Below are 13390 nucleotides of genomic sequence, written 5' to 3' on the forward strand. Positions count from 1 at the left end.
TCTAGAAATCTACTCTCTTACAGCACAGTTCTGGAGACCAGAAGTCTGAAACTAAGATGTTATCAGGGTTGGTTCCTTCTGGAAGTTTTGAGGAGAAGCTGTTCCATGCCTCTCTCCCAGCATTTGGTGGCCTCTGGCAATCCCTGGCAACCCCTGGCTTGTAGACGTATCTCTCCAATCTCTGTCTCCATCTTCACGTGGCCTTCCTTTCTGGGTCTCTCCTCTGTGTTTCTTCTTTACTTATCAGGATGCTCGTTACTGGATTTAGGGCTCACTCAGTAAGTGTAGGATGATCTCATCTCTTGAATCTTGATTTAATTACATCTGCAAAGCATTTTTGTCTAAATAAGGTCACATTTACAGGTATATAGGGTGAGGATAGTGCCTGCCCTTAGGGGCAGGCACAGTTAAACTCACTACAACCTTGTTCAGTCCACTATACCATTTCAAAGAGAGATCTGGAGTGGTTTGTGATAGTGGGTTAGCTCTGTAACCGGGAATTGGATGAGTGAGTGGTGATAAATACAGTCTTAAGCTGAATTTTCTAGCTACCTGGTCTGTAGAGCTAGGAAAAGAGAAAATCAGAAAAAGGTATTTGCTACATTCTGAAATGCTTATAATATTTCTTAAGTGATCCAAGGTGGGTGTACTTTAGATGCAGGAATGGCCATAGTAGTGTCTGGATCTGATGAACCAGCTGTTAGGAGAAAGAACAATAAGCTACATTTCAAGATTAAGTCCCAGTCTTTTCCAAGGTACCACCAATTTGGGCAAAAATTTAGTTATACTTCTTTCTCACACAGGAAACAGGTATAATATCTGCTGTAATGGGTATTGAGATAATATGTCAGAAATTATTTAATAAACAGTAAAGTCACATAAGTTTAAGTCTCTGTGATGATTAGAGAGACACTAGGCTTGAAACCATATTTGAAATGATACAGTCAATTCTCATTATTGTGGTAGTTGTGGTCTATAAAGATGCCGCAAATACTGAATTAGCAAATACTGAAGCATTGCCTTTAGGAGTAACACAGTGTTAAATTCCTATTATCTTCTGGTCACAACATTTTCATCAGTCAGTACATTAAACTTGCTTTATGTGTGTTTCTGTTAAAAAAACATCTTATTTAATATATATTGTTGATTCCTTAACATTGAACTCACAGCCAAAAATGCTGTAACTCATGTCTGAAAAGCTTATCTAATACATACATTTTCTTTATAAGGCATATTGGAGCCATCTGTTGCTAGGAAACACTCGACAGAACCTCAGTTTTATGCATGGGGCCCATTTAAGCAGAAAAATCACCACCAACAACCAAAAAGAAAAATGTGGAAAATGTACTAAATATATAAACAGAATCTGATTATATAGCATTCTAGAAGATGCAGAACCATATAGTAAAAAGATCAGTGATCTTTTTTTTTTCTTGGCTGGGGTTCAGGGAAGAGGGGAGGGATACATAGGTGAAGCACAGATTTCTAGGGTAATGTAACTATTCTGTATGATAAAACCCATAGAACTTTACAGCACAGAGTGAATCAATGTATACACATTAAAATATCATTTAGGAGGTCAAGGGGTCAAAGGAAAGAATTCAAACTATGACAAGAAAATCTAACTATTATATGTATGTATAAGTGTATTATAAGCATATAAAACATCACTGAAGGAGGTGAGAAAGAAGAGGGTGACTGAAATAACTTTGGGAATGAATGGAATATGTAAGACTAAAAGCAAGGAAATTGCATGTAGGCACTGTATTCTAGTTGATAAAATTATTTCCCATTGAGGTAGAGGTTAACAATTCTGACACTGCTATATATGTATACTTGGATTAAGCAATTAAGTGAATGTGTGAGGGATGGCAGGCATCATGCTTCTCACTGTTTGGAGTTGGAATTTACAGATAAGCAAGGCATATATACATGTGTACATATACATATATGGGTAAATATACACACAAATATTTCTTTGCCCTGTCAGCTGAGGGGGGCCTAAAAGAAACAACACCCCACCAGCGATGAGCATATCTAGTGCCTAGATCTTGGTTTCTAATACCATTCTTCATTAAAAGTCACCAGGTGTTTCACGGTGAGCAGGTCTGTGCAAACGTATCCCCAAAGACCAAAGAAGCTGAGAGGCCAAAGAAAGAGGCTGACAAATATGGTTTCTCAGAAAGAAACATTTAATAGGAACTTACAAACAGAAGCAATGTTTCTAGCAGCCACTAAATGGCGGCACTCACCCTCCCAAAAGTACCCTTTATATAGCAAGCATTTTTGGCAAAACATGTGTAGCTGGTCATATCTCAGACTTTCTTGTGAAACACCTGACCACTGGGGAGGTTAGATAAGCATCTTTATGAGGGGTTATCTGCACTATTAGCATTGTTTAAAGACATTGCTGCAGACTGTCTTGGTATGCAGGAGTCAAATAGCAGTCATCGTGCCAGCTGCACTTCAAGATGACATCACTCTTGCAACGCAACAGGCTGTTTTCCTACACTCCACCCCTTGAAACCAGCCCTTAAAATCCTACATGCCCACCTTCTGTTATAGCCCCTGGACCTAGAGGGAGGGTACTTGATATTGTATGGCTTTAGTAGCATTGCAATGGCAAAGGAAAACAGATTGGGTCCAGTGGAATTCCAAATGAGGGAGATTTGCAGGCTTGGTTCAATCATCTATACAGTCTTCACAATACCATGAAGAAGTAAAACAATGAGAAAAACATAACATTAATAATTGAAATAATAGAAATCTAAATAAAGTAATATGATGTTTAAGATATCTCTTGCCTCAATAGCCTATAAATATGGGAAGAGTGACTATCATCTGAATTTCGGGACCCATATATTCTGACAGTTTCAGCAATATGAGGATTTTGGAAATTCTAAAAGGTTTTGAGATCATTTCTAATCAAGCATTTAGCTCTTACCTAAGCATTAACTGCAGCCCCAACTTTTGCAACTGATTGACCTGCACATTTTTCTGAGCACTTACTTTCCTTATGTTAGATGTAGGCAATCATGAGATGAACAAGTTCTGGTTCCTGCACTGTAGCAAATGAATTTAGGCAAAGATATGAAAGATGAAAAAACCCAATGATTATAAGACTTTTAGTGTCATGAAACTGATTATTATTTAATCTTGTTATTCTTCACATTGCTTGACTTTAAAATAGGGCAAGTTGGCCAGGCGTGGGGCTCACACCTGTAATCCCAGCACTTTGGAAGGCTGAGGCAGGCAGATCACGAGGTCAGGAGTTCGAGACCAGCCTGACCAACATGGTGAAACTGTCTCTACTAAAAATGCAAAAAAAAAAAAAAAAAAAAAAAAAAATTAGCTGGGTGTGGTGGCGTTTGCCTGTAATCCCAGCTACTCAGGAGGCTGAGGCGTAAGAATTGCTTGAACCTGGGAGGTGGAAGTTGCAGTGAGCTGAGATTGCACCACTGCACTCCAGCCTGGGCGACAGAGTGAGACTTAGTCTCAAACAAAACAAAGAAACAAACAAAAAACTGGGCAAGTTATAGTCCATCTCAGAGTGTTTTTAGGACTAATTTCTTCATGTGCTTAGAAAAATGCCTGGCAGATAGAAAATGGTCATTATTATTATTATTGATAAGATGACCATTTTGGAATTTAGAAAACCATTATCAATGTCTATGAAATAACTCCATAAGCCATTCCCTTAAATCTAACAGACTGAATTCTCACAAGTCCTCACTACTTATCATTTCTACATCCTGCTGACTTACAAATACTTCTTCATACCATGGCTTATGTCTTTCCTTAATATCAAGGAGGATGGATTCCATAGTAGGGCCAAACTCAATGATACTACGAGTCTCATTTTGGTAGTTATAATGAAAGCCAGCAGCATGCATGGCCACCAATGAACCTTTTGAATCAAACACAGGGGAGCCGGAAGCCCCGAAGAAAAACTCAGTATCATAGGTAATCACATCAGGGTTGTGAACTATTTCCTGGAAACTTCTTTGAGTATACATATGGACATACTCTGGACTTTCTGCTTCTTCAGACTGAACACGTTCCTGACATTTCTTTGCTCGCTGACCCTGGGGGATCACAGCACAAGCATCAATATGCTTTTTTTCTCCATATGGATGGCCAATAATATGTATCAACCCACTAAGTGGCACAGGAGTAATTCCATTATATAGCTCCATAGGTACTTGTTGTCCACTTTCCTTCAGTTTCAGGACAGCATAGTCAAGCTTTTCATTATGTATCTCAAACCAAGGTTCAACGAAAAAGTAGTTTGTTTCCTTTCCTTCTGGCTCTTCATAACCAAATGTCACCCTTACACATTGACCAATTATGGCTGCCCACTGACTTGGCTCTATTCCGTCTCCCACAATGTAATCTATTACATGCCGACAAGTTAAAATGAACAATCCTTTAAAAACAAAGCAGGTGGCGCAACCCGTAGTTGCACTGTCCCAGAATAAGTACCCAACTGAGTCACTGCGATGTGCAAGAAGTTTCACTACTTTAATCGAAGAAGAGTTTTTTGTTACTTTCCCAAACTTTAGTTTATGCAATTTAAATAATGTTTCCCCATTTTTTACTTTCATTTTTTTCTTGAAGTTTTCCTTGATTTTTTCACTTTCTCTTTTCAAACTGGGGTACTGAGCCACGATTTGTTCTCTCAACACACAGGTGTTTCTTTTCTCTGACTCAGGATTCCGAGAAGCTGCTGCACTGGGGACCATTCTTTTCTCAACCTCAACCTGAAAGTGTTTGCCTTCTAATTCATCGACTGGCTGGGTGCTTTCTAAAATGGAGTCATTGTTTTCAATGAGTTTCCAATCACCATTCTCCAGAAAGGAAAGAAATCTGCCATCCTTGCACAGAGCGTCCTTGATGGTTTCTCCTTTGAAAGCATAAACACAGAGTTTGCACCCCTTTTTGTGAAGCTTCCCACATTTAACAATCCTTCTTTTGTACTTCCCAATTCCAATTGCATGAATGTAAAATTTGACACATTCAGTCGATGCTTTGTCATGCCGGCCAAATACGTGGTTATCTTCCTTCTGCTTACTTTTACTTTGGGAAAACGTAATGACCACATGGCATCTTTCAGGGAAACAACTGAGGGGAATTCCCAGGTTTATGTACCCTTTGATTCCTTCTGTGCCACGCACAAGCATTTCTTGGCCTTGGTGAGTTTCTATCTCTTTTCTGAGAGCCTGGAGAGTGTTGAGAGCCATATATAAGCTACCATTCTCACTATGGGTGAGCTCATGTTTCATATTTTGGTTTTTCCTGTAGTTTACATCCAAGGTAACAAGTATTATTCTATTTTTGGGCATGGTCTGGTCTTCTGGATTTTTCTTAAGTGAATGGAATTCTTGAGCCTGGGTATTAGTTACGTCTCTTGGGCCTCCTCTAGACTCCATCCTCATTTGAGAAGTACTGGAATTATTCTGTTGCTTTTTAGAGACCTAAAATTAATGTTAGATACTTTAAAACTCTGAATGCAACCCTCATCTTTTGCTTCTCTTTTCAGGTATGCAATTTATTATAAGCATTACATATTAAACAAAATCATCATTATTTAACTAATCATTTGGTTATAATATAGTTATTTGTGACAATAAATACTTTGATTCACCCAGCATATATCATGAAAAGAACTCAACTTATTTTCTCTATTACATCAACTAATCCCCAAATTTTATAAAATAAGGAGGAACAAACATGACTTATCTGTCCTTTTGATGGAGAAACTAAGGCACTGAAAGTTTTTCTTGTAGACGTCTTTTCTAGGGCCACATAATAACCAATAAATAAAGTGAGTATCAAAATTGCAATTCCTAATCCAATTATTTTTTCCATTGGACTAGTGTATATATTCTTTTTGGTAAACTTTGCATTTATGATTGTCATTTTTGAAGGGCATTATTTTAAGAAACAGGGGTGAAGGTGGGGAGCGGAATTAAATAAAGAGGATTAATCAAATAGTAGAAACTCAATGAAAAATTAGGGTGTCTGTTTCTTATGTCTAAAACACACATTTTTCCCAAGTCATATTCATCATGGCATGGGTACCAGCAGATATGGGTCCATATGCCAGCAATGCCCCTTACTGCTACTGGGAATAACAATGCCAGGAATATTGTAAAGATTAAGTGTAGCATCACTGTATGACAATGCCTAGCACAATGACTAGCACATGTTAACATTTGTTTTCCTTCTTTATACTAATATTCCAGATCAAAAATAAATAAATAAAAGGGACTTAAGGTAATACAGATTTCCTTGGGCACACATATGAACTCTCAAAGAGCATCCCTTCAGCCTAAGGCTATCAGAAACATCTTTTCATACACCCTGTTGGAGTACTATGATAAATTTCCTATTTATTAAAGTGATTCTTGGGCAGATATAGACACCTCTGAAAGGGGAAGAGGGATAGGATATAGTAATTAGCTCTGTCATGGAATAGGATAGAGAAAAACATAACTAAGTTTGCCTTAGACTTTTTTGGATACTTGGATATTCTAGTTTTCCAGAACCAGGACAAAACAAAACAAGTTGAGAAATTGTAAACTGCATACTCAAATGTTTATCATTCTTCAACTTTTTTCTTGATAAATTCAAGGAGCATTTTAGACTCAGGGAAAGATACAATGGTTTGATACCATAATAGAGCCCAATCAGTAGAAAAAGGCCCAATTACATGTCATTAAACTTAACTCCAAGTCTTCACTTCATCCCTGTCTTAAGCAACAACTCACTTGCTCCCTCTTCTCCAATAAACAAATTGAAGATTTGTCAGAATCCTTCCTGACTTCCTAACAAGGTTATGGTAAGAACAAATATATCAAAAAATTGTTTTATAAACTGTATTCAAACGTGGGTTATAATTATGATTGAATAGATCAGCCACATTTGGAATGGTATATGTTTTCATGCTATGAAATTGCATTAATTTTGGTTTATTACATAGTTTACTGTAACATATTGTACTGAAGTTTTTGTTGTTATTCAATAAATATTACGATAGTTTTTCATTAAAGACTGCTTTGATATAGCCAAGATTTGTATTACAACTCTCTTCCCCATGCTACCCCCAAAATAGAAAGGATAAAATAAGTAAGGACAATTTTAGTTATTTAATATTTCCAACACTCAAGGTAATTTCTCGGCAAGAAGAACTATAAAACCCAATGCCAAGGATAGGTAAGTCTAATATTGGTAAACAGGCTTTAGTATCCGTGGGTTCTGTATCTATGGGTTCAACCAACTGCAGATTGAAAATATTTTGGGAATAAAAACTAGTGTGCCTGAACTAAACATGCATGACTTTTTTTCCTGTCATTATTCCCTAAGCAATATAGTATATCAACATTTTACATAGCATTTACCTCTTATTAGGTAATATAAATAATCCAGAGATGATTTAAAGTATACAGGAGGATATGATACATTATATGCCAATACTATGCCATGTTATGTGAATAATTTGAGCATTCATGGATTTTGGTATCCAAGGGAGATCCTGGAACAAATCTCACATGGATACTAAGGGATGACTAGATTACAGAAGTAGAATTTACAGACATACCGGAGAAAAATAGTGATCGATTTTCATATTACATTTTTCATTGACTGAGTGCTTCTGTGACCTCTGCTTCTTACAGCTCATGATGGCTTGAAGATGAATGGATGGTTCAGCTGAAATACTAATTTCAAATTTTCAAGTTAGAGCAGTATCTTCAAAGCTGTCATTAATTGTACAGAGGAAAAGATTAGCTGGTGTCCTATGTCCCATCTTTCCCCTTGAGCTCCAGCCTTGCTCTCCCCGGATATGGTACCTTAGCAAATAGATAGTTTATTCACCAACTATAATCACCTCAACAATAAAAGCTCCCTTTTCCAGAATACTGCGTGTCAGGCACTTCATGAAAATTATACTAAACACTTTATGAAAATTATCTCTAGTTGCAAATTCCTATAGATACTATGCAAATTAGGTATATTTACACTTTGCTGATGAGGAAAGTATAGCTTAGAGAAGGTAGATGAGCTGCCCAAGGCCAGAGCTACGTGGCAGAGATGGAATTCAAATGCAGGTATAAATAACATAATAATTTTCAGTTGGAAATTTCAGAAAGGTGTTCTAGTTACATTGATGTTAAAATCTGGTCTCTATTTAAGATGAAGACGGCAAGGGAAGATAAAATTACAGGGAAGTGGTGAGGAAAGAGCTGATGAAAGAAACTTGGAATGAGATTTTAAAAAGAAATCTGGAAAGTGTGCCAGGTATGATAGTCAGAAACCTTAGTTGCTGCTTTAGATTTTTTGTTTAAAGAGGTATTTTTCCTTCTATCTCTCCTCTGATGTCTCCCTAGAAGAGGATGAACAAACTTTAAATAAAATAGTGACATCTTCACGGCCGGGCGCGGTGGCTCAAGCCTGTAATCCCAGCACTTTGGGAGGCCGAGACGGGCGGATCACGAGGTCAGGAGTTCAAGACCATCCTGGCTAACACAGTGAAACCCCGTCTCTACTAAAAAATACAAAAAAACGAGCCGGGCGAGGTGGCGGGCGCCTGTAGTCCCAGCTACTCGGGAGGCTGAGGCAGGAGAATGGCGTAAACCCGGGAGGCGGAGCTTGCGGTGAGCTGAGATCCGGCCACTGCACTCCAGCCCGGGCGACAGAGCGAGACTCCGTCTCAAAAAAATAAAAAATAAAAAATAAAAATTGTGACATCTTCAATAGTAATAAATAGCGCTAGAAAAATAAATACCATTGAGGGCAGCAGCCATGTCTGTCCTTTGTACCTCAATATCTAAAAACAATGTCTGAGACATGTCAGGCCCTTGAAAAAGATACATTTCTAAAGGTACATTCAATAAATGCATGGAACAGGCATATGGTGTACTATGCCCTTTTCTAAGTGCTTTTCATCAACTACCTCACGTAATTCTTACAACCCTATGAGATAGGTACTAGCATCTCATTTTACTGGCAAAGAGCTGGAACACCCAGGGAGCTTAAACTTTTACTCAAGGTCATAAAACTCAGAGAATATACTTTCAAGACTTTTTATTATGAAAAATTTGTTAGAGAAAAAAATGAGAGAATGGTATAATGAACCTGTACATACCTATCACATAGTTAATAATTGTTCATTTTTTTGCCAACTTACGTAACAGTGAAACAGTAAAAGAACTAACATAACTAACTCTATTTTTGTTCACGGGGCCTTTACCCATCATGCATGGAGGGGAGGTTAATTTTAGAGCAGTGAGATAATATGCAAAAACATGTAGTTTTAAAAACTAACTCTGGGATTAAAGGGAAAGTACGTAAACAACTACACATTGTTAAAAATTTATAGGAGGGTTGTGACGTGGAGAATAAATATAATCTTTGGATAACTTCCATTCGACAAGAAATACAGGGGCTAGAACATAAGTTAAACAACAACATGTAGAAGCAGCCCAGGAAATCAACATTCTATAGAGACAACTTATCTGTTCTCTTCAACCAATCAATGTTTGGGCTTACTGGAACATCAGGACAAAGACATGCCCAACCTTCTTGGACCCCTGACAGTGCTCAGATGTCTGCAGTCAATGGTCACCTCTTGATTGTAAATCCCTTCCCTTCCCCATGCCCTTAACATAAAGAGCCTGAAACTTGTACTCACTTAAGAGGGTACTTTGGGATGCTAGTCTGCCAACTTCTCAGTTTGCTGGCTCTCTGAAGGAACCTGCTTTTCCTCCCACCAACTCTCATCTCTGATGTTTGGCTTTGAGGTGTGAGTTGCTGAACTTGGGTTTGGCTACCCTTACACCATCCTTTTATTTTACTAGATGATTTATGTTACAGCTAGAAACCTCATGACATTTAAACGCTAATGGTCACTTCCCATCTCTAAAAATTACGTACTTTTTCTTATATAATCACCATACGGATTTATTCATACCAAGATCCAACTGAAGTACACAGTTTCCTTTATATGTCTTATAAGGTTCTTTTATTCTAGAAAAAGCATTGATTTGTTGAAGAAAACAGAAAAATTGTCTCTAGAGAATGTTCACCTCCTGGGTTGCTTCCTCATGTCATTGTTTAACTTATGTTCTAGCCCCTGTATTTCCTGTCAAATGGAAGTTACCTAAAGGCTACGTTTACTCTCGTAACCATTCCACTATGGAGCAAGAGTCCTGGCTTTCTAGTTTACTGTCAATCAATGACTAAGGAAATTCATTTAGCCTTTCTGTGCCTCAATTTCTTGTTTGTAAAAAGAAGCAATGATTCTAAATGAGATAATGAATATGGAAGTGCTAAAATAATGTTAGACCTTATAAGACCGTCTGAGTTCAAATATCAGGTAGCCACTTACTAGCTGCATGACCTTGGGCATATTAATTAACTATTCTTCCTTCATTTTCCTCACCCTAAGATGGGAATCAACCTTGTTATGAAGATTAAGAAATACACTGTGGTCTGGGCACGGTAGCTCATGCCTGTAATCCCAGCACTTTGGGAGGCCAAGGCTAATGAATCACTTGAGGTCAGGAGTTCGAGACCAGCTTGGCCAACCTGGTGAAAACCTGTCTCTACTAAGAATTAAAAACTAGCTGGGCATGGTGGTGGGTGCCTGTAATCCCAGCTACTTGGGAGGCTGAGGCAGGTGAGTGGCTTGTACCTGGGAGGCAGAGGTTGCAATGGGCTGAGATCATACCACTGCCCTCCAGCCTGACCAACAGAGCAAGACGCCATCTCTCTCTCTCTCTCTCTCACACACACACTATATATATATGCAATCTATCTATACATAGTATATGTGTGTATAGAGAGAGAGAGAGAAAGAGAGAGCATGCAAAGCCCTTAAAATGTCGCCTGTGTGTAATAGGTTGCCCAGTAAATAATCAATAAAAAGGTGATGTAAATGGTATCAGTATCAATACACTCACTACAGGGGTACTTTTTAAACAGCAGAGAACCTAGGAAAACAAAAATAGAAAATATATAATTGTGGAACTGGTCTATGTTGCAACATCCTTAAATGCAAGAACTTGTTGCCCAACTATTAAGAAAATCTAGGGATTCACTGTATCTGTTCATGAAGTCTCATCTTATGAAGTCTGAGAGACGATCCAGCTGCTTTAGGTGTGATTAATAGACACAGACTAAAAAAATAAAATAAAATGGGCAGAAAGAAACATGAATTTTGCATGTTCTTGAGCAATCACAGTGGAAAGGGGTAAGAGGTTAAGAAAACACTCCAATATCCTCTCTTTCCTACATTGTTTCCAGTATCCAGGATGAATCAGATTGTATCAAAATATAAAGTGCTCTTAGCTATCCTATACCAACCCCTGTTTTATACTTGAGGTCAGGGTTCTACTTACCTAAATGACTTGCTTGGCTTCCTACAGCAAAGGGATAAAGCAGTGCGGCCTGGGGCCCATGTCCAGCCCACCTGACAGCTCCCCTTAGGAATTTCTCTCTCAATCTCTCCTTCCTTCCCTCTCTTCTTCCCCCTCTCTGTCTCTCTCCCTCTCCTCCCCTCCTTCACTCTTCCTCTCTTCGTGCTTTTCCCCACCCCAACCCCCACTTTCTGCCTTTCCAGGGGCAAGGGCAGGGGGTCGAGGCCAACTCTAAGCCTCTTCCAATCTTACCACGCCGCCCCGCTCCCTCCCCCGACCCCGCACACAAGGGGACTTACAGCACCACCAAAATAAAACCTGTTTCCTCCCGGCTCCCCAGATGGGTGGCGCTGTCAGTCCCTGACTTCCCGGCACCCAGCTCCTTCCCCTCCCAGTGGGGACTCGAGCCCGCCGCGGCCGCGGCCGCGCCCGTGCCCCGCGGAGCACCCCAGCGCCCTGTGTGCTCTCTCACTGCGCGCCTCGCCAGCACTGGGCCTGGAATCCAGCGCTCAGTGCAGGTCCCGCTCGCATTTGAGGAAGCAAAGACTCCAGAGCTCCAGCTGGGCGGGAAACGGAGCAGGTGGGGCTAGGGGTTTGAATCGCCAGCCTTTTAAGGTTGTCTGCGAACCAATTGGTTACTTTCTTTCACTTTTAAATCAGCCGTGCTTCTTCCGCCTAAACCTTCCACGCACCTCTTCCCTCTTCTGTCTCTCCTTTCTTTTGCTTCTATGGACCACTGGAAAAGCGGGGAGACTGGCTGTTCGGGGCCTCAGGTAGCTACAGCGTGCAGTACTTGACGCTGTATTTATATCAGACAGCACTGCCAGTCTGAAACAAAACTTTCTGAACTTCCTAATCCCCAGAGCCAGCGTGAGAAGCAGACTTGAGCCTGTTCTCTTCCCTTGAACTTTTCTTTTACACGAGTACAACAAAAAACAACTCACCTGGGGAATGGCGCGTCTGGCTGATGGACTGAAAGATATTGGAGTTTGTCTTTCTCTTTAGACAGCAACTCACCTACTTCGGAAGCCGATTGGTTGCGGTGGGGATACCTGGTGGCATGCAAAAAAAGTGGTTGGAAAGGCAAGGCCGAGGGAGCGCCCCCATCCTACGCATCCACAGCGCTCCTCCTTGACGCCGCGAGCAGTACCCTGTCTCACTGACCTCGCTGCCCACGGCGGTCCTTGCCTCTTTCTATTCTCCGGGTTTCCCCAGTCCCGAGTATTGGAAAGCGTGAACGAAAGGGAACGCGTCCTAGTCGCGGGTAGGTTGGCCTGGGCGGGGCTGCAGAGGGAGCAGGAAATGAACACTCAGATGTGGGAGGAGCTGGGACACTGGCGGCAGAGCCACTGTAGCAGCTTGAGTCTCGCGCGCGCGGGAAGCGGAGGTGGAAGTCGGGGCGCAAGAATGTGCCTGTCCTTGCCTGTACATCATGGTTGGGGAGGAGGCGTGGAGGCACCAGGCTGGGGTCTGCAGCGCGCCATCTGCTGCAGCACGTAGGAGGCGCTGAGGCTACTTCGGCAAGTGGGGACATTCAGGCGTTTCCCAGGGGGCGGCATCCCCAGCAGATGGGATAGGCCTGGACACTCGGACAAAATCACTAAGAAGCCGCGGATACAGGAAGAGTAAACGTCCTTGTCATAAATCGATTCTCCAAACGTTCATCAATATGTGGAGACGTTTATGATAGTGATGAAGAAGATGATATGGGCTCTAGGAATATGCATCTGAAAGCTGATGATCAAAGAAGATTGGAGAGGGTTTTCAAGGCAGCCTGCTGTTTAAGAACCTGCATTCTGAGTAGATGTGTATTGGAGAAGGTGACTATAGCCACAAAGGGGACGACTTTTATGCAATCGACAGAGGACTATATGATGTATATAAACAGATGGGGTTGAATGGTGTGTTGGTAACTACAAAACACGTGGGAATTTGGAGGAAGGAACTGGCCTTAAATGCATGTACAATACACC

The 13390-nt window shown here is 40.5% G+C and overlaps 1 protein-coding gene across 4 annotated transcripts; it reads right to left on the bottom strand.

The window, feature by feature from the left end:
- Positions 1–2174: 2174 nt before the first annotated feature.
- Positions 2175–12717, bottom strand: FAM111A (family with sequence similarity 111 member A). 4 transcript variants are annotated; one of them, XM_010385022.2, is made up of 4 exons: positions 12582–12717; positions 12362–12469; positions 7601–7718; positions 2175–5474 (listed from the first exon to the last, which is right to left on the bottom strand). In XM_010385022.2, the coding sequence occupies exons 3-4, from the start codon at positions 7679–7681 to the stop codon at positions 3720–3722; spliced, it is 1836 nt and encodes a 611-aa protein (XP_010383324.1). In that variant the 5' UTR covers positions 7682–7718; positions 12362–12469; positions 12582–12717; the 3' UTR covers positions 2175–3719. The 4 variants fall into 4 exon arrangements, with proteins under 4 accessions (XP_010383324.1, XP_030774395.1, XP_030774396.1 ...); XM_030918535.1 differs by lacking the exons at positions 12362–12469; positions 12582–12717 and adding exons at positions 11400–11420; positions 11717–12340; XM_030918536.1 differs by lacking the exons at positions 12362–12469; positions 12582–12717 and adding an exon at positions 11717–12340.
- Between the last annotated feature and the right edge of the window lie 673 nt (positions 12718–13390).

The sequence above is a fragment of the Rhinopithecus roxellana genome, chromosome 15 (assembly GCF_007565055.1).
Source record: "Rhinopithecus roxellana isolate Shanxi Qingling chromosome 15, ASM756505v1, whole genome shotgun sequence".
Classification (NCBI taxonomy): Eukaryota; Metazoa; Chordata; class Mammalia; order Primates; family Cercopithecidae; genus Rhinopithecus; species Rhinopithecus roxellana.